This window comes from Schistocerca gregaria, chromosome 9, assembly GCF_023897955.1.
Source record: "Schistocerca gregaria isolate iqSchGreg1 chromosome 9, iqSchGreg1.2, whole genome shotgun sequence".
Classification (NCBI taxonomy): domain Eukaryota; kingdom Metazoa; phylum Arthropoda; class Insecta; order Orthoptera; family Acrididae; genus Schistocerca; species Schistocerca gregaria.
Window position 1 is genome coordinate 256565127 of NC_064928.1, and position 25784 is coordinate 256590910.

Consider the following 25784-nt stretch of genomic DNA (forward strand, 5'->3'; position numbering starts at 1 on the left):
AATTGAAACACAGTATCCTACATTGTGGAACATTGCTGAAAGATACCTTATCGCTTTTCCATCATCATACCTAGTTGCAGAAAGCTTCAGTGTGGTAACAAACATTTTGACGAAACAAAGAAACCGTTTGACAATCAACGAACGTGGAGATTTAAGGCTGCAACTCACCAACATCGAACCGAATGTAGCTAGATTTGCAGATAGTCACCAGGTTCATCCATCACACTGAATGTTTTATTTTCTCTTTGTGAATTAATACTTTTTTACATATAATTTCCTACCTACTTAAGATTCTTTAAGTACTTAATATGTAATAATAATTATAAATTAAACTTGATATTCACTGAATTGTATGCCTTTTTATTTTGTTAAATTTTGATGAGAAAATGAAGTCAACTTTACTCACTTAACCAAGTGCAAAGTTTTCCAATTGGTACCTTAGTACCTAGTTATATTGTATCAATAGGAAAAAACTAAATATAGGCCCCCTTATTCATAATACTCTGCTAACTTAAAGCATTGCTAATTCTCAGTCTGTCTTCTTCTATTGGCTTCAGTCAGAACGAAAAATAACACTCTGTAGCAGCTGTTTTAAGTTAGCGGACCATTATGAATAAGGGGGTTCGTCTTAAAAGTAGGTAATTTGGCCATGGGGGTCTGAGGTAACAGTTTATTTTGGAAAAGGGGTCACTTGTCCAAAATAGTTTGGGGACCCCTGCTCTACATCCTTGCATTTGTCCTCTAGCCATCCCTGCTTAGCGATTTTGCACTGCCTGTCGATCTCATTTTTAAGACGTTTGCCTGCTTCATTTACTGCATTTTTACATTTTCTCTGTTCATCAATTAAATTCAATATTTCTTCTGTTACCCAAGGATTTCTAATAGCCCTCGTCTTTTTACCTACCTGATCCTCTGCTGCCTGCACTACTTCATCCCTCAAAGCTACCCATTCTTCTTCTACTGTATTTCTTTCCCGAATTCTTGTCAATTGTTCCCTTATGCTCTCCCGGAAACTCTCTAAAACCTCTGGTTTAGTCAGTTTATCCAGGTCCCATCTCATTAAATTCCCACCTTTTTGCAGTTTCTTCAGTTTTAATCTACAGTTCATAACAAAAGGTTGTGGTCAGAGTCCACATCTGCCCCTGGAAATGTCGTACAATTTAAAACCTGGTCCCTAAATCTCTGTCTTACCATTATATAATCTATCTGAAACCTGTCAGTATTTCCAGGCTTCTTCCATGTATACAACCTTCTGTTATGATTCTTGAACCAAGAGTTAGCTTTTCTGAAAGTATTTGTATAGAGGGTAGCCATGTATGGAAGTGAAACATGGACGATAAATAGTTTGGACAAGAAGAGAATAGAAGCTTTCGAAATGTCGTGCTACAGAAGAATGCTGAAGATTAGGTGGGTAGATCACGTAACTAATGAGGAAGTATTGAATAGAATTGGGGAGAAGAGGAGTTTGTGGAGCAACTTGACTAGAAGAAGGGACCGGTTGGTAGGACATGTTCTGAGGCATCAAGGGATCACCAATTTAGTATTGGAGGGCAGCGTGGAGGCTAAAAATCGTAGAGGGAGACCTAGAGATCAATACACTAAGCAGATTCAGAAGGATGTAGGTTTCAATAAGTACTGGGAGATGAAGAAGCTTGCACAGGATAGAGTAGCCTGGCATGGAGAACTGCATCAAACCAGTCTCAGGACTGAAGACCACAACAACAACAACAAGAGAGCTGCAAGAAATTGGTATAAATCAACATGAGGTTGAAGTCAGACCAAAATATAGCAACAAAGTTAAGAGGTAAGGGACATTTCCATGACAAAACAATTCCAAAAATATTGGAAGAAAATCATCTGTGCAAGACTTGGAAGTCAAAGGTGAGCAAATGAAGGAACGTAGGAAGAAGTTTAAAGTCCCGTAGTATACTGAACGTGATAATTAGACGGACTGTAACTAAATAAGAAGATCAAAAAATGTTCAAATGTGTGTGAAATCTTATGAGACTTAACTGCTAAGGTCATCAGTCCCTAAGCTTACGCACTACTTAACGTAAATTATCCTAAGGACAAACACACGCACTCATGCCCAAGGAAAGACTCGAATCTCCGCCGGGACACGCAGAAGAAGACCACATAGGCACTTGGCTCCCTCTCGTGAGCATTCGGAATGGTAACGTACTGCTTCCTGTTTCTATGCAAAATCGGTGGAAAAACAATGTTGACTGCGATGGTCATTTTATTAAAATGACCGGTTCCGGCCTGAGGCCTTTTTCAGACAGCACCATCAATCAAATAAAGTTGACGATGTGTCGAACGGTCAGTTGACCTCAGTCACTAAAACTGCTTTTACCAGTTTCAGCGACTGAGGTCAACTCATACATTTAGACAACGTAGTCTATGGAGGACAGTCACCTTAAGCTGCACATAAGTTACGCTACTGGCCATTAAAATTGCTACACCACGAAGAAGACGTGCTACAGACGCGGAATTTAACCAACAGGAAGAAGATGCTGTGATATGCAAATGATTAGCTTTTCAGAGCATTCACACAAGGTTGGCGCCGGTGGCGACACCTACAACGAGCTGACATGAGGAAAGTTTCCGACTGATTTCTCATACACGAACAGCAGCTGACCGGCGTTGCCTCATGAAACATTGTTGTGATGCCTCGTGTAAGAAGGAGAAACGCGCACCATCACGTTTCCGACATTGATAAAGGTAGGATCGTAGCCTATCGCGACTGCGGTTTATCGTATCGTGACATTGCTGCTCACGTTGGTCGAGATCCAATGACTGTTAGCAGAACATGCAATCGGTGGGTTCAGGATGGTAATACGGTACGCCGTGCTGGATCCCAACAGCCTCGTATGACTAGCAGTCGAGATGACATGCACCATATCCGCATGGCTGTAACGGATCGTGCAGCCACGTCTCGATCTCTGAGTCGACAGACAGTGACGTTTGCAAGACAACCACCATCTACACGAACAGCAGCATGGACTATCAGCTCGGAGACCATGGCCTTCGGTTACTATCTATGCCGCATCACCGACAGGAGCCCCTGCGATGTTGTACTCAACGACGAACCTGAATTCACGAATGGCAAACGTCATTTTCTCGGATGAATGCAGGTTCTGTTTACAGAATCATGATGGTCGCAGCCGTGTTTGGCGAAATCGCGGTGAACGCACATTGGAAGCGTGTATTCGTAATCGCCATACTGCCATATCACCCGGCGTGATGATATGGAGTGCCATTCGGTCACCTCTTGTTCGTAATGGCGGCACTTTGGACAGTGGACGTTACATTTCAGATGTGTTAAGACCCGTGGCTCTACCTTTCATTCGATCCGTGCGGAACCCTACATTTCAGCAGGATAATGCACGACCGCATGTTGCAGGTCCTGTACGGACGTTTCTGGATGCAGAAACTATTCGACTGCTGCCCTGTCCAGCACTTTGTCCAGATCTCTCACCAATTGAGAACGTCTGGTCTATGGTGGCCGAGCAAGTGGATCGTCACAATACACCAGTCACTACTCGTGATGAACTGTGGTATCGTGTTGACGCTGCGCGGACAGCTGTACCTGTACACGACACGCAAGCTCTGTTTGACTCAATGCCCAGGAGTATCAAGGCCTTTATTACGGCCAGGTGTGGTCGTTCAGGGTACTGATTTCTCAGGATCTATTCACCCAAATTGCGTGAAAATGTATGCGACTTAACTTATGAGGTCATCAGTCGCCTAGAACTTAGAACTGCTTAAACCTCTAAGTAGCTTAAGGACATCACACACATCCATGCCCGAGGCAGGATTCGAACCTGCGACTGTAGCAGTTGCTCGGGTACAGACTGTAGCGCCTAGAACCGCACGGCCATTCCGGCCGGCGAGGAAATTTAACACTGGTAGGTTGAGTACTATTAAGAATGTTTACTGAACGGGACTTGCTACTGACTGCAGCACGAGTCTGCTGCCACCGACGTACATATTGCCAAAGAAGGATATAAGTTTTCCCTCGCAGCGTTTGCAAAAGTAACAGGCTAGGGAGTAACAAGTTGTGGTGGTGGGTGCGGTCCACCACGGGCCATGTGATAGCTTGCTGAATACGTATGTGGACATGAATGTGGAAGGCAGTATCTACTCCCAGACTTGGAACCGCTATACTACGGCCTGCAGGAAAGCCGTAAAGTCTGTCACTAAAATGTGCAATGCGGGACGCAGTCATCTGTACGCACGGCGATCCAGAGACGGACTCAGCTTACGCGTCCCGGTGAAGTGGAACGCGCCGGCAGTTGAGCGCTTTCCCCCAGCGAGGAAATTATCGCGTCTCGCGGAGACCGCTCGAGTGCTTCCGTTCCCTGCGTCAGCGCCGCCAAATTCTGCAGTTCCGACCGGAAAAACAGAGAGAATGGAGCGAGCGGACGCGATCGGACCGAGAGGTATCCGCAGAGCGATGACAAGTCACGCCTCCGCCGCCGACACAGGCGAGGAAAAGTCTCCGCGAGAGGGCAGTCCGCCTCCCGAGCGCAAAAAGCGCCGCTTTCTCCGGGAAACCGCGCGGCTTTCAAGTTCGGCACGTCGCTTCCTCTCGCGCCAGTTTACACGGCCCGTTGGCGCTCGTGCGCCACACCACAGCAAAGTGGACTGCTCGGCGTGGATACCGCAGCGGGGACCCGAGGCTACCACCGAGAAGTGACAGCGCAGTGGGAAGGCGCCCGAGTCACAGTGGATACACCGGTTCCCGTGAGATCACCGAAGTGAAGCGCTTTCGGGCGTGGCCGGCACTTGGATGGGTGACCGTCCACGCCGCCGTGCGCTGTTGCCATTTTCCGGGGTGCACTCAGCGTCGTGGTGCCAACTTGGGGATCTACTCGACCGAATGGTGGCGGCTGCGGTCACAGGAAACCATAGTAACAACTGGGAGAGCAGTGTGCTGACCACTCGCCCCTCCTATCCGCATCCTCAACTGAGGATGACACGGCGGTCGGATGGTCACGATGGGCCACTTGTGGCCTGAAGACGGAGTTCTTTAAGAACAGACGACAACGTATGGAGGAATGAGCCTGGAGATGGACGTGAATTCCATATATGGTATATTATTCGCTGATAACTGTGTTGTGTTGGCTGCAGATGACAGTGTTGTACAGTAAATGATGAAGAAAATCGTAGGGATGTATAAGGTCGGACTAAAAACATTTTTTGCTGAAAAAAATATCTCTCTACAGGACGCAAACACGACATAATCAATCATGGAAATATCAGTGAGGCATATCAAAAGTACAGTACTGGCCATTAAAATAGCTACACCACAAAAATGACGTGCTATAGACGCGGGATTTAACCGACAGGAAGAAGATGCTGTGATATGCAAATTATTAGCTTTCCAGAGCATTCACACAAGATTGGGGCCGCTGGCTCAACGTGCTGACATGAGGAAAGTTTCCAGCCGATTTCTCATACACAAACGGTAGTTCACCGGCGTTGTCTGGTGAAACGTCGTTGTGATGCCTCGTCTAAGGAGGAGAAATGCGTACCATCACCTTTCCGACTTTGATAAACGTCGGATTGTAGCCTATCCCGATTGCGGTTTATCGTATCGCAACACCGCTGTTCGCGTTGGTCGAGATCCAATGACTGTTAGCAGAATATGAAATCGGTGGGTTCAGGAGGGTAATACTGAACGCCGTGCTGGATCCCAACGGCCTCGTATCACTAGCAGTCGAGATGACAGGCATCTTATTCGCACGGCTGTAACGGATCGTGCAGCCACGTCTCGATCCCTGGGTCAACAGATGGGGACGTTTGCAAGACAACAATCTGTACGAATAGTTCGACAAGGTTTGCAGCATCATGGACTATCAGCTCGGAGATCATAGCTGCGGTTACCTTTGACGGTGCATCACCGACAGGAGCGCTTGCGATGGTGTACTCAACGACAAATTTGGGTGCACGAATGGTAAATCATCATTTTTCTGGATGAGTGCAGGTTCTGTTTACAGCGTCAGAATAGTCGCATCCGTATTTGGCGACATCGCGGTGAACGGACATTGGTAGCGTGTATTCCTCATCGCCATACTTGCGGATCACCCGGCGTGATGGTATGGGGTGACATTGGTTACACGTCTCGGTCACCTCTTGTTCGCATTGACGGCACTTTGAACAGTGGACGTTACATTTCAGATGTGTTATGACCCGTGGCTCTACCCTTCATTCGATCCCAGCGAAACCCTTCATTTCAGCAGGATAATGCACGACCGCATGTTGCAGGTCCTGTACGGCCTTCCTGGATACAGAAAATGTTCGACTGCTGCCCTGGCCAGCACATACTCCAGATCTCGCACCAACTGAAAACGTCTGGTCAATGGTGGCCAAGCAACTGTCTCGTCACAACATGCCAGTCACTACTCTTGATGAACTGTGGTATCTTGTTGAAGCTGCGTGGCCAACTGTACCTGTACACGCCATCCAAGCTCTGTTTGACTCAATGCCCAGGCGTATGGAGTCCGTTATTACTGCCAGAGGTGGTTGTTGTGGGTACTGATTTCTCAGGACCTATGCACCCAAATTGAGCGAAAATGTAAGCTCATGTAAGCTCTAGTATAATATATTTGTCGACTGAATACCCATTTATCATCTGCATTTCTTCTTGGTGTAGCAATTTTAATGGCCAATAGTGTATATGTTGTGCCCATACAATATATCCTATCAATCCAATGGATGATATGGCTTAAATTACATCTAACGTTCCAAATGATTCGATTTTCCCTCTTTCTTAACATACAATATGTGAAATAATACCATGTCGTAAAATTGAAATATACTGGATCTATGGATGCCCACATAAATGTTCCCCAGGCCATAATGAAGCCGCCGCCGGTTTGTCTCCATCCTGCAGTGCAGGCGTCAAGAAGCTGTTCCCCTGGAAAACGATCGCTTCGCGGCCTCCCATCAGCATGATTAAGGAGGTGTGGGGAGCCATCCGACCGTGCAACGCTCTGCCGATGTCCACGTGCACATTTCAGTCGATGTTGCCGGTGTCATGGTGTCAACATTGGCACCTTGTCGGGTGGTCAGCTGCGGATGCTCGCCGTTAGGAGAGTTCAGTGTGCTGTGAGTTCGGACACACTCGTACTCTGGCCGGCATTAAAGTCTGATGCCATCTGTACTGTTTTACCAGTCTGCTTAACCTACGACGTTCTACGTCCGCCCCCGGTAGTGGAATGGTCAGCGCTACAGAATTTCAGTCCTCTTGGCCCGGGTTCGATTCCCGGCTGGGTCGGAGATTTTCTCCACTCAGGAACTGGGTGTTTTGTCATCCCCCTGGACGCGCAAGTCGCCGAAATGGCGTCAAATCGAAAGATTTGCGCCCGGTGAACGGTCTACTCGACGGGAGGCCCTAGTCACACGTCATTTATTTATTTATTTACGACTTTCGACATCTGTAAAGAGGGGTGGCTTCCCAAAGCCACGACTTCTGGACGCGGTTTCATCCTGGTTTCGCCACTCACCACAGCACTCCTCGAACACCAGACGACTCGTGCAGTTTCCGATATGCTCGCACCGAGCCTCCAGGGCATCACAATCTGCCCTCGGTCAAACTCAGATAGACCGGACACCTTCCCCATTCTAGAGGCGGTCAGCATTTTCACAGATACTAAATGCACCGTAAGTGTGTCTGATTAGCAGTCACTACACGCCAGGTCTCGCTGCTATCGCCTGGACGTGTTTACATCGCTAGCAGGTCTGTGGCCATAATGTTCTGGCTGATCAGTGTATCTGTGTCAGTACGAAGTGTGGTGCAGTACTGGATAAGACTTACTAGCACCGCCGCAGTAATGTGTATCTTACTTTTTGATATCGCCTCGTATCTGTCAAGGATGATTTAAACTGGAGCGACCACATAAAACTAGCCGTGATGAGGACAGATGCGAGAGATTTTATTGGAAAAAACTCCTTTGGCGTCATCAGTCTTCTGACTGGTTTGATGCGATCCGCCAAGAATTCCTCTCCTCTGCCTACCTTGAGGAAAACTTTGCGGACAAGTGGCGTAACTTACAAACTCCTCGCTGGACCATTTCTTATGTACTTCTCGTCTGATTCGGAACCCTTGCCAGCTTGGATTAACGGGGGAGATAACGTCGGGATCTCCAGGAGACGGTTCGTGGATTATGCTTACCAGTACAGAGAAGTCGCTACGTCAGAAAATTGTAGCAAAGTGCAGAAAGACCTGCAGAGATTCGAAACTTGATGGAGGGATCGGCAGCTGACCTCAGTATAAGCAGATGTGAGATACTGCAGAAGAGGAAAGACGCGGTGTTGTTTGATTGTGCGCATGCAGACCGAGAACTGGAAGCAACTTTATCAAATATCTGGGAGTATAGGGTGAGGTAAGAAAGATGCGGGTCTCAGACTAATTGGAAGAATCCTTAGAAAATGGACGCCATCCACAAGAAAGGTAACGCAAAATTCTCGTTCGACCATTAATTGCATACTCGCTGTCAGCCTGTGATCCGTACCGGACTGGATTACAATAAATTCCGCAAGGCGTTCGATACAGTTCCCCACAGTCGTTTAATGAGCAAAGTAAGAGCATATGGACTATCGGACCAATTGTGTGACTGGATTGAAGAGTTCCTAGATAACAGAACGAAGCATGTCATTCTCGATGGAGAGAACTCTTCCGAAGTAAGAGTGATTTCAGTTATGCCACAGGGGAGTGTCGAAGGACCGTTGCTATTCACAATATACATAAACGACCTTGTGGATGACATCGGAAGTTCACTGAGGCTTTTTGCGGATGATGCTGTGGTATATCGAGAGGTTGTAACAATGGAAAATTGTACTGAAATGCAGGAGCATCTGCAGCGAATTGACGCATCGTGCAGGGAATGGCAATTGAATCTCAATGTAGACAAGTGTAATGTACTGCGAATACATAGAAAGAAAGATCCCTTATCATTTAGCTGCAATATAGCAGGTCTGCAACTGGAAGCAGTTAATTCCATAAATTATTTGGGAGTACGCATTAGGAGTGATTTAAAATGGGAAGATCATATAAAGTTAATCGACGGTAAAGCAGATGCCAGACTGAGATTCATTGGAAGAATCCTAAGGAAATGCAATCGGAAAACAAAGGAAGTAGGTTACAGTACGCTTGTTCGCCCACTGCTTGAATACTGCTCAGCAGTGTGGTATCCGTACCAGATAGGTTTTATAGAAGAGATAGAGAACATCCAACGGAGAGCAGCGTTCTTCGTTGCAGGATCATTTAGCAATCGCGAAAGCGTTACGGAGGTGATAGATATACTCCAGTGGAAGACTCTGCAGGAGAGATGCTCAGTAGCTCGGTGCGGGCTTTTGTTGAAGTTTCGAGAAAATACCATCACGAGGAGTCAAGCAGTATATTGCTCCCTCCTACGTATATCTCGCGAAGAGACCATGAGGATAAAATCAGAGAGATTAGCGCCCATACAGAGGCATACCGACAATCCTTCTTTCCACGAACAATACGAGACTGGAATAGAAGGGAGAACCGATAGAGGTACTCAAGGTACCCTCCGCCACACACCGTCAGGTGGCTTGCGGAGTATGGTTGTAGATGTACATGTAGAGATGTAGAATTTATTTTTCTTCAGTCTACGATCACAAAATTTTTGTATCCTAACGGTTTCGCTCGGCGGTGACCATCTTCAGGTCTGTTTTGAGACAAGTCGAAATATAAGAAAGCTACAGCACATGGTTGTAAAACAAGACTGAAGATGGTCACCACAGGCTGAAACCGGCAATCTGAGAACAAACATTTTGTGCTCAGAGACTGAAATAAAAGCGATTTATTCTGCAGTTTACGGTTCCCTGTTTAATTCGCCGCGATGTCGCAGCTTGTGGAGCCATGTGGGACTGATACAGTAAAGAGAGAAAATCCAAATAAGAGCAGCGCGTTTCGTCACAGGTTCGTTTAGTGAGGGTGAAAGCGTCACATAGGTGCTCGTCTGACTGTAGTGGCAGGGGCTGCAACACAGGCGTCTTGCATCAGGGTGTGGTTTGTCGTCGCGCGTTGTCGTTGTTGTTGTTGTTTTTGTTTTTGTTGTTGTCGTTGTTGTTGTTGCTGTTGTGGTCTTCATTCATACTGGTTTGATGCAGGTCTCCAAGCTACTTTGTCGCTTGCAAGCCTCTTCATCTCCGAATAATTGCTGCAAACTATACAGGGTGTTAAAAAAAGGTACGGCCAAACTTTCAGGAAACATTCCTCACACACAAAGAAAGAAATATGTTATGTGGACATGTGTCCGGAAACGCATACTTTCCATGTTAGAGCTCATTTTATTACTTCTCTTCAAATCACATTAATCATGGAATGGAAAAACACAGCAACAGAACGTACCAGGGTGACTTCTAACACTATGTTACAGGAAATGTTCAAAATGTCCTCCGTTAGCAAGGATACATGCATCCACCCTCCGTCGCATGGAATCCCTGATGCGCTGATGCAGCCCTGGAGAATGGCGTACTGTATCACAGCCGTCCACAATACGAGCACGAAGAGTCTTTACATTTGGTACCATGGTTGCGTAGACATGAGCTTTCAAATGCCCCCATAAATGAAAGTCAAGAGGGTTGAGGTCAAGAGAGCGTGGAGGCCATGGAATTGGTCCGCCTCTACCAATCCATCGGTCACCGGATCTATTGTTCAGAAATGTACGAACACTTCGACTGAAATGTGCAGGAGCTCCATCGTGCATAAACCACATGTTGTGTCGTACTTGTAAAGGCAGCACAGGTAGAGTATCCCGTATGAAATCAGGATAACGTGCTCCATTGAGCGTAGGTGGACGAAACTAAAATGAGCTCTGACATGGAAATTAAGCGTTTCCGGACACTTGTCCACATAACATATTTTCTTTATTTGTGTGTGAGGAATGTCTCCTGAAAGTTTGGCCATACCTTTTTGTAACACCCTGTATACAATTGATGCAGCAACCAGTGTGCAGAATGTGGTGGAAACAAAAGCCTTGATTGCAGAATTGCTTTTATTGCTGTATTTATTCATGACGTGAGTTTCGTCTAATACAAGGCATCCTCGGATTGACCAGTATAGCGTCGGTAAGCCGGTTTTGGATGCGACGATTAGGGCATCGTCTGAAATAGGCTGTCCTCATCGATTTATCTTACTATATATGACAAGGGCCGTTTAGTTCTGTCGATGCCTTTATCGTGGCACCCAATACTTAACACTGGTCTATCTGAAGATGCCATGCATTAGGAAAAAACGCGCGTCAGGAATCAATAAAGCAATAAGATATTTGCTTGGAAGGTTGATCGGAGGGAAATTAGAAAAAGGACTGGAACACGATGGTATCTTGAAGGAAAGAGACGTCATTCTGAAGGGATGAAACAAATTTGAACACAAAGGAAGGCCAACTATCAAAAGTAACATCGATGGATTTTACCTCGTGTGGTCCTATAGGTCCCACAAGTGAATTATAAAGCAATAAAATAAGTTCTGCAGTCAGGACTGTTGTTTTCACCACTTCCTATGTATACATCGCGAAAATGTCATGAATGCAAAACTAGAGACAGTAAGTAGAGATAAACCTCCCTTTCCAGCTTAAATATTCCCCAGCACGACAAATCCAGACATTAAGTTTTTGTATATCCATCCTTTCGACTTGGGGTCTTGGACACACGGCCGTTCACTGTGGTAAAAAAAATGAAACGCCTACATCCGCCCTTATGATCTTATTTATCGTGTAGATACCAGTTTCTGCGCTCCAGTGCGCCATCTTCAGGCCTTACTTGATACTGGAGTGGTTATCACAATACATATAAACGCTGCATCAGTTGGCAGCTAATGATTGGAGTGCTGACATCACAGTTACAGTCAGTCTGTGTAAACCAGTGATGTTGGGCACTGATGTAGCGTATAGGGTAATTCACGAAGATATGCAAATATTTTAATATGTTATTCTACAAGTAAAACTAAAAAGAAGTTCACATAAACATACGTCCGCAAATGTTTAGTCATGGAGTTGCGGCTAATAAAAGATTTTGCCTGAAATTTAGCAACTTCGCTACTATGAAGCAATCGCTAAACTGCACGAGGTTAAAGTAAAGCACGATTTCCACTTATTTTGTTGTTATTGGTGAGGTGAGTCTAATAAAACATGTACCAGACGTGTATCTGCAGTAGTTTTCCAGAACATCCAGAGAAGCAAAGATTTTTATACAAGTAAATTTGTTTACTTTCCATTAAGAACGTAGAAACGTTCATGTCACTGTTGACGACCGCTAGTGAGTTGTTTTTTGAACATTTGTTGTGAATGTATTGTGACATTGTATGCACACTGTACAAGTTCCATAATACTGAGGTTTGTTTTTCCCGGTTTAACATGAATACACGTATGATATGGTATTAATAAAAGCAGATTATCTGACATATTCGTAGAGTTTTAGGTAACGTTATTTCCATCATTTTTCAAAATTAAATTCTCTACAATTTCTGTTAAAAGCTTTGTGCAATTGTATGGAATTTAAAAAAAAAAATTGGCCCAAGTAGTTAGTAAATTAGAAAATTTTACGAAATTTCGTCTTTGTTTCTCTGGATGTTCCGGAAAACTATTGCAGAGACATGTCTGCGGACATGTTTTATTAGACTCACCTGACCACTAACAACAAAATTAATGGAAATCGTGCTTCACTTTAACCTCGTGCAGTTTAGCGATGGCTTCATAGTAGCGAAGTTGCTAAATTCCAGGAAAATCTGTTATTAGCCGTAACTCCAACACAAAACATTTGCGGACTTATGTTTACGTGAACTTTTTCGTTTAGTTTTACTTGTAGAATAACATATTGAAATATTTACACATCTTCGTGAATTACCCTGTATATGGATCGTGGTGACCCCTTCAGCATCACCTAAGGCCTGAAGATGGCGTATCGAATGGCCGAAACTGGTAGCTACTCAATAAGTAAGATCATAAGGGCATCTGTAGTCGTTTCATTTTCTTGCAATCGAGACATCATTTTATAGCTCTCTCTTTCGTGCACACCAGTTACCAAGTACGACATCGCCCGTATTCTATTTTGCTGGCCTCCACCGCCGTATAACGCTGCAGCTGAGACCCTCTAAATTGACTTTCAAGACACCCGAAGCGCGGTTTGCTTTCTGCCTGTGCAATAAACGGGAGAAACTTACGATCCGTTTACTGTCGTAATTAGCTCCTAAGTAGCGTGAACTAAATCAGCCGAATGTGGGTCAATGCGACATTTACTGTAGCGTCTGACTTAGGGTGCTGATGGACGCAAGGGAAAAGTAGAAACCCCTGCAGGAAGTAATAACGTACACGTGGAGCGAAGGCAGCTTTCGTTAGCCGAGTTTGCTGCCACACGTCCGTGTTGTGGCTGCCAGTATTTACCCCGCATAATGTCCGTCGTGAGCAGACTTTGCGCCGAATGTCACGGTTTACACTCCAGACGTCTTAGCACTGCTTCACGAAGCGAGGGCATGTGACACTGTTGCCGGTGATCCGCCTTCGGGTGGGGAAGTTAAGCTCGCCGCGCCACGTCCGTGCTATTCGAGAGCAGTAGTTTGTGTGTACTGGCATCGGGATTCAGTCTATATTCTCTCATGCTCATCATAGGGCACCAACATAGCACCACACTCATTATACTCATCTACTTGTACATCTGCATTAATACTCTGCAATTCACACTCAAGTGCCTGGCAGACGTTTCATCGATCCACTTGCACGCTATCCCTCTACGTCTGCACTCTCCAACAGCGCGCGGGAAAAAATGGTTCCAATGGCTCTGAGCATTATGGGGCTTAATTTCTGAGGTCATCAGTCGCCTAGAACTTAGAACTACTTAAACCTAACTAACCTAAGGACATGACACACATCCACGCCCGAGGCAGGATTCGAACCTGCGACCGTAGCGGCTCCAGACTGTAGCGCCTAGAACCGCACGGCCACTCCGGCCGGCTTTTAGTGATTTAGTTGACTGAGTTATCCAGTGATTCTTCTGAGTGAAGTCAGTCTGTAGTACTTTCATCAAGTGAAATAAAGCAATGGTTCAACCGCGCGGGAAAGAAGGAACAGTTAAACCATTGCGTGCGATCTCTGATTTCTCTTAATTACGTGATCATTTCTCCCTACCTAGGGGTGGGCGTCAATACATTCGCATTTAGGGGGAGAAAGTTAGAGACTGAAACATCGTGAAAAGGTCTCGTCGCAACGAAGACGGCCTTCGCTTTACTGTTTGCCACATCAACTCTGTCCCCTATTTCGCGATAATACAAAAGTTGCTGCCCTTTTTGTACGTCGTCCTCAGTCCTTTCTCGTAATGACCATACTTCACAGCAGCACGGACAAGCTTAGTGCTGGCAATTCTATAGTAGATCCGTTGGATCTTCTTAGCGTCCTATCAATAGAACGTAGTCTTTGGTTTGCCTTCCCAACAACATTATCTGTGGGATCGTTGCAGTTTACGTTGTTCGGAAACGTAGTTCCTAGGTAGTTAGATGCAACATATATCTTAAGACACAAGTCTCGCGGAACAAGAAAACCCTTTCCTATTTGGCTTCCGAACAATGTAGTGCGAGTCTTTCTTTCTTTCACCTGCTACCGAAGCACTGTGCGGACTCACAACTGGGGCTGATCCTTTGCTTTTAGTCCATACAACGCCATAAAACGATACAAACACTCGCTCAGTGATCACTGTGGTACCGAAACGGAAAATGAGAGACATAAAGCAAAATCACCAAATACTTCCCCTAAACGTGTGCCACTGCGGGGAATCGAACGCAGCTACTACTTATAATTGTCACTCGAAAGGACAGATATTAAGATTAGTAATAGCAGAATAGAGAAATCATCTGAAATTTCTCAAAAGTGGAGAGGCAACTGCTCCTTCTGAGATACCTATAAGATTCTGCAGCGACTGTAGCCACACTGTTTGTTGGTTGTAACTGCGTTTCGCGTTTCGACTATGCATCATTTTCAAAGCCACATATAAAAGCCTTCATATGGGCATATATGAACATATGAGTACGTCTGTGCTCATAACAGATGATCACTAGGTAGTTACACGTACTCATCCGTTCACTACATACAGTTTTTTTTTATATGAAGGTTTTTATATGTGGCTTTGAAAATGATCTGTAGTCGATAAGCCTAAGGCAGTTGCAATCACTAAACAGTGCCTAGGGCCAAACGCTGTGTGAGGGCGTAAGTATCAGCTGCTTTCCACACGGTCAGCTTGTAATGGTTCTTTATTTGCGAAACCATTTCCGATACCGTAGATTAATGAATATTTTTCTACGTAATGTCTCATATTTTTCAATTTGGTTTCATTTTTATATGTATGTACGTCGATATTATGAGATGTTGAAATCGATATAATATCTAGTGTGAATATCGTTCTACTTATTGTTATCTTTGATGCTGGTCGGTGACTTTTGGAGCGGAAGCGTACAGAGTAGTCAAGTTTTTATGTTGAATATGAACAGTCTAGTCTTGACATTGTGTTGGAAATGAAAAGATGTGTCTGAGTTGTGGACAATGAAAAATGTTGTGAGTTTTATTAAGAGCAGTGACGACTGCGAAATTGCATGATGAAGTAATGTTTTGAACATGCGAAAGCATAAAAAGTTTAATAAATGTGAATGTTTGTGAAAAGTGAGTGTCAAGAATTATTTTCAAGTGACCATTGTTTAAAAAAGTATGAAGCACATTGCAATGAAAAACATAAATCATCAAATTAATCCTGAAAGATGGTCTTGGTAAGTTCTTCAAGTCGGCGTAATTCGAGTGCCTTTCGCACCAACAGCGATAGTCATGCTACCTAGACAACATTTTTAAGTAAGAGCCAAAGCCAGAGCGAGATCATCGTTGGATTGCAGATACAGTATATGTGATATTACTGTTAATTTTCTTCAGTGAATGTAATCAATTGATGTAGCAATATCTGCCACATTAAAGACCTTTTAGTTGCGCAATGAAAAGATCATACTTTGAGTGCGCGACGTGATAATTTTTGAACTAATTAATTGTTAGTGGAGGTATTGTTATAAGCTCTACGTGACTGTCCGGAGCTAGCGATCTAGTGGCTAGCGTTGCTGCCTCTGGATCACGGGGTCCCGGACTCGATTCCCGGCCGGGTTCGTGATTTTTGTCCGTCCGGGGACGGTGTTTGTGTTGCCCTCATCATCATTCGGGTAGTGGCGAAGCTGGAAATGGAAAGATCGGAACTTGCACGGGCGCTGGTGACCACGATGTTGGACGCCCCACAAACCAACATCATCATCATCCTCATCATCATCATCATCATCACATCGTCGAAGTGGCTCTCTCACATTTTAGCGAAGCGAACAATCTCTTTGTTCATGTACCCCATCATACCACTTCAAACATTGTAGACAAAGACGCTTCACAAATCAAAAATAAACTCCTCGTGTGCGAAGTTTTGGGCACAGATGTAAAGACTCGTAAATACCGCGCAACGGCGGATACGTCGGCGATTGTGTTAGCAAACGGCTAACCTGGTTCGTGGGGCACATACCCAGGTCATGTTACCTGTCTAACGCCTTCCAGCGACCATGCAAAATTATTTTCATCATTTCATATGAAGGGTTTATTTCAATGGTGGTACAAGTCCATTACCTCCACTTTTCTGTCTATAACGCTACTGACACTAATGCTTCAAACAAACAGAAAGAAAGGTTCATCTCCAGCAAGAAGCCCTATGCTTGAATATTTCTGCAGATTTTTCAGCGCGCATTTAACTTTGGGACTCTATCTCAGAATGAACCAAGGTGGACTTGTACCACTATTGAAATAATCCCTTCATATAATTATGAACCAAATTTAAAACGCCTCAATTATCTACTCATCAAAAGGTATAATCTTATGTTAAAGATTTAACACAGTGCGCCAAGTACTACAGTCAGAAAGTCTGTGTGTCTTGTGTCGCAGAGCAACCCACACCGCGCAAACTTCTCTGGCTACACTGATGTGGCAAAAGTCACAGGAAAACTCTGAATGCCGTGTCGGACCTCTTCCGACTGTCGTAGCGCGTCAACTCGGCGTGACACGGACGCAATGGGGTCTGCGGAGGTCCACTAGACATATTGAGCCACGCTGCCCCTACAGCCGTCTACAGCTGCGCAAGTTTTTCCGGTGCAGCATTTTCTGCACGAACTGACCTATCGAGTATATTCCACAAATGTTCGATGCAATTCGTGTCTGGCTATGTGAGTGGCCAAATCATTCGCTCGAACTGTTCAGTGTCCTTCAGACCAGTCGCGAACAATTTATGGCATGAAGCTTCCTGACAGATTAAAACTGTGTGCCGGCCCGAGTCTCGAACTCGGGACCTCCGCCTTTCGCGGGCAACTGCTCTACCAACTGAGCTGCCCAAGCACGACTCACGCCCCGTCCTCAAAGCTTTACTTCTGCCAGTACCTCGTCGCCTACCTTCCAAACTTTACACCAGCTCATTCTGGAAACATCCCCCAGGCTGTGGCTAAGCCATGTTTCCGCAATATCTTTTCTTTCAGGAGTGCTAATTCTGCAAGGTTCGCAGGAGAGCTTCTGTAAAGTTTGGAAGGTAGGAGACGAGGTACTGGCAGAAGTAAAGCTGTGAGGACGGGGCGTGGGTCGTGCTTGGGTGGCTCAGTTGGTAGAGCAGTTGCCCGCGAAAGGCGAAGGTCCCGAGTTCGAGTCTCGGGCCGGCACACAGTTTTAATCTGCCGGGAAGTTTCATATCAGCACACACTTCGCTGCAAAGTGAAAATCTCATTCTAGAAATTTATGGCATCGTGACATAACGCATAGTGATTTACAAAAGATCCATCGTTGTTTGGGAATATGAAGTCCTTGATTAGGTGCAAATGGTCTCCAGCTAGTCGAAAATAACCATTTCCAGGCAAATGGTTCAAATGGCTCTGAGCACTATGCGACTTTGCATCTCAAGTCACCAGTATCCTAGAACTTAGAACTACTTAAACCTAACTAACTCAAGGACATCACACACAGCCATGCCCGAGGCAGGATTCGAACCTGCGACCGTAGCAGTCACGCGGTTCCGGACTGAAGTGCCCAGAACCGCACGGTCACCGCGGCCGGCCATTTCCAGTCAATGATCGGTTCAGTTAGACCAGATGGTCCAGTCCTTGTAAGCACAGTCCACACCATTAAGGAGTCACCACCAGCTTTGCACAGTGCCTTGTTGACAACAACAACGGCTTCGTGGGGTCTGTGACACACTCGACCTCTACCATCAGATCTTACCAACTGAAATCGGGACTGATCTGACCAGGCCACGGTTTCCCAGCCGTCTACGGTCCTGCCGATATGGTCACGAGCTCGGGAGAGGCGGTGTAGGCGGTGTCATGCTGTCAGCAAAGGCACTCGCATCGCTCATCTGCTGCCATAGCCCATTAACGCCAAAAACCGCTGCACTTCCTAATGTTTATGTCCGTCGTACGTCCCACACTGATTTTGGAAGTAGGCTGTTTAGGTTTTTATATTTGGAACGTCACGTAGCGCTCAGTATGAAAATCACTGGCTGCGCTGTTTGCAGTCTGTGGCTGCTTTGCATTGTTGGACTATTTGCCATTGTTCTGTGTAAGTGGGCTGCTTAGGTTTTTATATTGGTAACGCCACGTAGCGCTCTGTATGAAAATCACTGGCTGTGCTGTGTGCAGTCTGTGACTGGTTTGCATTGTTGTTCGGTATTGTAGTGTTGGGTAGCTGGATGTTAACAGCTCGTAGAATTGCGCAGTTGGAGGTGAGCCGCCAGCAGTGGTGGATGTGGGAAGAGAAATGACGGAGTTTTGAGAGAGAATGATCTGGACGTGTGTCCATCAGAGACAGTAAATTTGTAAGACTGGATGGCATGAACTGATATATATATACACTCCTGGAAATTGAAATAAGAACACCGTGAATTCATTGTCCCAGGAAGGGGAAACCTTATTGACACATTCCTGGGGTCAGATACATCACATGATCACACTGACAGAACCACAGGCACATAGACACAGGCAACAGAGCATGCACAATGTCGGCACTAGTACAGTGTATATCCACCTTTCGCAGCAATGCAGGCTGCTATTCTCCCATGGAGACGATCGTAGAGATTCTGGATGTAGTCCTGTGGAACGGCTTGCCATGCCATTTCCACCTGGCGCCTCAGTTGGACCAGCGTTCGTGCTGGACGTGCAGACCGCGTGAGACGACGCTTCATCGAGTCCCAAACATGCTCAATGGGGGACAGATCCGGAGATCTTGTTGGCCAGGGTAGTTGACATACACCTTCTAGAGCACGTTGGGTGGCACAGGATACATGCGGACGTGCCTTGTCCTGTTGGAACAGCAAGTTCCCTTGCCGGTCTAGGAATGGTAGAACGATGGGTTCGATGACGGTTTGGATGTACCGTGCACTATTCAGTGTCCCCTCGACGATCACCAGAGGTGTACGGCCAGTGTAGGAGATCGCTCCCCACACCATGATGCCGGGTGTTGGCTCTGTGTGCCTCGGTCGTATGCAGTCCTGATTGTGGCGCTCACCTGCACGGCGCCAAACACGCATACGACCATCATTGGCACCAAGGCAGAAGCGACTCTCATCGCTGAAGACGACACGTCTCCATTCGTCCCTCCATTCACGCCTGTCGCGACACCACTGGAGGCGGGCTGCACGATGTTGGGGCGTGAGCGGAAGACGGCCTAACGGTGTGCGGGACTGTAGCCCAGCTTCATGGAGACGGTTGCGAATGGTCCTCGCCGATACCCCAGGAGCAACAGTGTCCCTAATTTGCTGGGAAGTGGCGGTGCGGTCCCCTACGGCACTGCGTAGGATCCTACGGTCTTGGCGTGCATCCATACGTCGCTGCGGTCCGGTCCCAGGTCGACGGGCACGTGCACCTTCCGCCGACCACTGGCGACAACATCGATGTACTGATGAGACCTCACGCCCCACGTGTTGAGCGATTCGGCGGTACGTCCACCCGGCCTCCCGCATGCCCACTATACGCCCTCGCTCAAAGTCCGTCAACTGCACATACGGTTCACGTCCACGCTGTCGCGGCATGCTACCAGTGTTAAAGACTGCGATGGAGCTCCGTATGCCACGGCAAACTGGCTGACACTGACGGCGGCGGTGCACAAATGCTGCGCAGCTAGCGCCATTCGACGGCCAACACCGCGGTTCCTGGTGTGTCCGCTGTGCCGTGCGTGTGATCATTACTTGTACAGCTCTCTCGCAGTGTCCGGAGCAAGTATGGTGGGTCTGACACACCGGTGTCAATGTGTTCTTTTTTCCATTTCCAGGAGTGTATAATGACTTTTGAACACTATTAAGGTAAATGCATTGTTTGTTCTCTATCAAAATCTTTCATTTGCTAACTATGCCTATCAGTAGTTAGTGCCTTCAGTAGTTTGAATCTTTTATTTAGCTGGCAGTATTGGCGCTCGCTGTATTGTACTAGTCCGAGTAACGAAGATTTTTGTGAGGTAAGTGATTCATGAAAGGTATAGATCATTGTTAGTCAGGGCCATTCTTTTGTAGAGATTATTGAAAGTCAGATTGCGCTGGGCTAAAAATATTGTATGTCAGTTTAGTGTTGATCAGTATACGAAAAGAGCGAAATGTCTGAGTACGCTCAGTTCTGCTCAGGTACTTGAAAATCAAATAATGTGAGGTTTATCAGCACAGTAATTCACAAATTTTTCTAAGGGGATGTTTCAATTTCTGCAATTACTTCACGGGGAGTTGCTTGTCTCTTTGCACAAACAACTGCAAGCAAACGCCGCTGCTCTCCGTAGTTAAGTGAAGACCATCAGCCACTGCACTGTCCGTAGTGAGAGGTAATTCCTGAAATTTAGTGTTCTCGGGAAACTCCTGACACAGTGGATCGCGGAATATTGAATTCCCGAACCATTTCCAAAATGGAGTGTTCCATGCGTCTAGCTGAAAAAAAACCATTCCGCGTTCAGAGTCTATTAATTCCCTTCGTGCAGCCATAATCAGCTCGGAAACATTTTAACAAGAACCTATTGACTACAAATGACAGTTGTACCAATGGACTTCCCATTCATGTCTTGTGTACGCGATACTACAGTCAACTGTATGTGTGCATATTGTTGTCCCACGAGTTTTGTCACGTCAGTGAGAAATAGCGACACGATACTGTCGCATACGAGGTAATATGTGAGAAGCCAGGATGTCCGTGACATACAGTTATGCCATCAGAGTTCCGTCAATCAAGACCAGCTTTGACCTTAGCAGATGGCTGTACACACCACGAAGCCTGGAATATCACTTCTGTGTCTCTCCAAAACATTGGAAGAACGGGACCTCTCCCCACACCGCCGCCATACTGCCGAAGATGATCTTTGGGAGTAAGGCACGTCCGCGATTCTTCGCCGAGCAAAGTGCGATACCATTCATTAGCGCTCTATACTTTCCGGTCACTTCACCACACCAAACCCGTCCATTTGCATTGTGGTGCCAACAGCACCCTATACGTGGACCGGTAATATCCAAGTCTGGCTGCTGCCAGTCTCTGACCAACGGTGCAGAAGGGCAGAGAATGATCCAGCGGGTCCATTGCTTGTGTTCTCGAATAATAGGCGAAGGTGTGAAGAGGTTACGATATGCTTGGTGCACCAGCGATCCTCCGTTGGGGTGGTCAGATGTGGTCGATTGGAGCCCTAACGATGGGTTTGCCTGCCCTCACGTTTACACGCTCTCCAACATCAGGCCACTGTCACATCAAAATGTCCCACACATCTGGGTACTGTATGAATCGACCAGCCAGCCATATAGGGCCCCTACAACGAGGCTCCTTTCAAATTTTGTCATGTGCTGATAACGCTGTGTCACACGAGTACACGATTCGCGGGGTCCTACACAGTGATCTGACGCTGTTCTCGGCCCTTATACACCCTACCAGATCACCAGGACTGGTAACGCCAGCTTTTTACGAACTTCAAGCCTGAATACGGTTCGACCTATACGCCAACAATACAGAAACCTTCCTCACGAATTAGTCTCACCTAGTAGTGAAATCCGTACCAAAATCACTACAGTAGTTCCTGAGATTTGCCTTCACATACAGACACAAAAACGCGTCGTGGACTTTAAATTAGTAATATGTACACTGATCAGCCAGAACTTTATGATCAGCCGGCTTAACAGCTCATGCATCCAAGTTGCTGACAAGAATGATACACTGAAGAACGGGAAACAGAATTGAGTATGTATTAGATGACGATCGCTTTTGCTTGTGAAACGTAAAGGTACCAGAGAAGCAGTTTTGACGTTCCAGTTGGAAATTGCTGAAGACTGAAGCAAAACCAACATGTCATAGGATTTGTCAACATACGAATATCGTTCGACAGTGTAACATGCTATAAGACGATCAAAATTCTGAGAAAGATAGGGGTAGGATGGGTTATATATAAAGTGGAAGAATGGGACTGGAAGACCAAGAGCGAAAAGCTTGGATTAAGAAGGGTATAAGAGAGGTACGCAGTGTTTCGCCCCTGCTGTTCAATGTATACGTTGAAAAAACAGTAACAGAAATAAATGAGAGGTTCAAGTGTAGGGTTACAATTGAAGGTAAAACGATATCAGCGTTAAGATTCGCTGCTCAAATTGCTATCCTCAATTAAAGTAAAGAAGAATTACAGGATGTGTTCAATGGAATGAAAATCTAATGCGTACAGAATATGGACTGAGAGTAAATCGAGGAAAGACGATAGTAATGAGAAGTAGCAGAAATGAGAACAGCGAGAAACTTAAGATGGAAATCGTTGAACACCAAGTAGATGCAGTTAAGAAATTCTGCTGTCTAGGCAGCAAAATAACTCTTGATCGATGGGAGTAGGGAGGATATAATAATCCCACTAGCACTGGAATAAAGGCCGTTCTGGCCAAGAGGAATCTGCTGGTATCAATCATGGGCCTTGACTTGAGAAAGAAATTTCTGAGAATGTACGTTTGGAGCACAGCATTGTATGGTAGTGAGAAATGGACTGTGGGGAAACCGGAAAAGAAGAGAATAGAAGCAATTGACGTGCGCTGCTACAGAAGAATGTTGGAAATCGGGTGAAGCGATAAGGTAAGGAATGAGGAAGTTCTACAGAGAGCAGGCCGGGGTAGCCGTGAGGTCTGTGGCGCCTTGCCACGGTTCGTGCGCCAGCCCCCGTCGGAGGTTCGAGTCCTCCCTTGGGCATGTGTGTGTGTGTTGTCCTTAGTGTAAGTTAGTTTAAGTTAGATTAAGTAGCGTGTAAGCTTAGGGACCGATGACCTCACCAGTTTGGTCCCATAGACCTTACCAAAAATTTCCTAATTTTCTACAGAGAATCAGCGAGGAAAGCAATGTGTGATTAACACTGACAAAAAGAACGGACAGGGTGGTAAGTTAGATTTAGTAGTGTGTAAGCCTAGGGACTGATGGCCACAGCTGTTTGGTCCCATGGAACTTACCACAAATTTCCAAATTTTCTACAGAGAATAGGCGAGGAAAGCAATGCGTGGTCAACACTGACAAGAAGAAGGCACATAATGGTAGGACATCTGTTAAGACATCAAGGAATAACCTCCATGGTACTAGAAGGAGCTGTAGAAGGTAAAAACTGTAGAAGAAGACAGAAACTGGAATACATCCAGCATTTAATTGAGGTCATAGGTTGCAAGTACTACTCTGACATAGAGAGGTTGGCAGAGAAGAGGAATTCGTGGTGGGCCACATAAAACTGGTCAGAAGACTGATGATTCAAAAAAATGTTGGACTCGTGAAGAATACCAACCTCCTTTCAGAAAAAAAATGAGTTTCATTGAAACGTCCCCTTAGAAAAATTATTGAATTACTGTGCTGGTTATTTGATTTTCAAACAGCTGTGCAGGTCTGAAGGTACTCAGACATTTCGCTCTTTACTTATTCTGATCAACACTAAACTAACACACAATATTTTTATCGCAACGCTATCTGACTTTCAAAAATCCCTACAAAAGAATGGCCCTGACTAACAATAACCTATACCTTTCATGAATCACTTACCTCACAAAAATAATCGTTACTCAAACTACTGCAATATAGTGAGCGCCAATACTGCCAGCTCAATAAAAGATTCTAACTACTGAAGGCACTAACTACTGATAGGCATAGTCAGCAAATGAAAGATTTTGATAGAGAACAAATAATGTATATACCTTAAGTGTTCAAAAGATACTACATATATAATCAGTTCATGACATCCACTCTTACTAATTTACTCTCTCTGACGGACACACGTCCAGATCACCTGCTCTCAAAACTCCACCATCTCTCTCACGACACCCACCAGTGCTGGCGGCTCACCTCCAACTGTGCAACGCTACGCACTGTTCACATCCAACTGCCCAACACTGCAATAGCAAAAATTCCAACAATGCAAACCAGCCCCAGATTGCACACAGCACAGTCAATGATTTTCATATAGAGCGCTACATGGCGTTACCAACACAGAAACCTGAACAGCCTTCTTACATCATTACTTATTGAATGCCCCTAGTAGATATTGTAGACATTTGATCTTTAGAGCCAAATATCCCAATATGCAGAGCGATTCACCAGCTGGGAATAGCTAGTGGTGGGCGATGGGGAGGAGCGGGAACATGTAGCTGTGGCATTCGTCTGATGACCAGGGGAAAACCCCCGAAAACATCGATCAGCTTCGGAGCTAGTAGTGACTAAAAGGACGAAGAGCTGGAGATGCGGTAGTAGAGCTGTCACTGGTCGCAGACGCACTCACCGTGGTTGCCATGGCGTCCCGTGTGGTGTCCGGACGGCTGCGGCAGCTGCTGGTGGTCTTGTCTATGAGACGGCGCCTGCCGGCGGTCCGCTTTATACCGGCGCGGCCTCACGGTGGTGGTCGTGGTGGTGGGGAGTCTGGAGAGACAGACGGACGCCGCTGAGCTAGCCTCCCCAACCGCCGGCGGCCGTGAGCGCGACCCACGGAGGAACAGTAAAAACCAGCGCCGGCGACATTGGCGCTTTTATCGAGCTGTCCGCGGGGCTCAGAAAACAGCGAGGCTCTCTGCACTACTGCAGCAGGGGCCGTTTACTCCGCGAGATTAGCTGAGTAACGATGCTTTCTCCCTGCGAACGGTACAGGACAGGTCGATATACGATACACGTCCTGTGAAGCAATGACCGTGGTGCCAGGAACAAAATGGCCTGGCCGTTAACAGCAGAAGGAGCAGCAAATAACTAATTGCCAACTACAAACTTAACGCCCGATCTTACGCTTGTATTTCCATATTAATCAAAACACAATTAGTTTTATGAACACACATTCTTCCCACTCAAAAATTAATCTACTAACCCTATGTAACTCAACAATTTAAAGTACTCTGAAGTGATAAAAGTCATGGAATACCCCTAAGCCGGCCCGATGGCCGAGCGGTTCTAGGCGCTACAGTGTTGAACCGCGCGACCACTACGGTCGCACGTTCGAATCCTGCCTCGGTCGTGGATGTGTGTGATGTCCTTAGGTTATTTAGGTTTAAGTAGTTCGACGTTCTAGGGGACTGATGACCTCAGAAGTTAAGTCCCATAGTGCTCAGAGCCAAAAAATTGATACCACTAATGTCGGGTTGGACCTAAACTACTGGCCATTAAAATTGCTTCACCACGAAGATGACGTGCTACAGACGCGAAAGTTAACCGACAGGAAGAAGATGCTGTCGTTTGTAAAAGATTAGCTTTTCAGAGCATTCACACAAGGTTGGCG

General features: G+C 45.9%; 1 protein-coding gene across 2 annotated transcripts in view; it reads right to left on the reverse strand.

Annotated features, from left to right (window-relative positions):
- Positions 1 to 24863, reverse strand: part of LOC126292096 (uncharacterized) — a 62934-nt gene extending 38071 nt beyond the window's left edge. For both annotated transcript variants that reach the window (XM_049985919.1, XM_049985918.1), the window contains exon 1: positions 24804 to 24863. In XM_049985919.1, the coding sequence (XP_049841876.1) occupies positions 24804 to 24815 (12 nt within the window). In that variant the 5' untranslated portion in view covers positions 24816 to 24863. The remainder of the gene's footprint in view (positions 1 to 24803) is intronic.
- Positions 24864 to 25784: the final 921 nt, after the last annotated feature.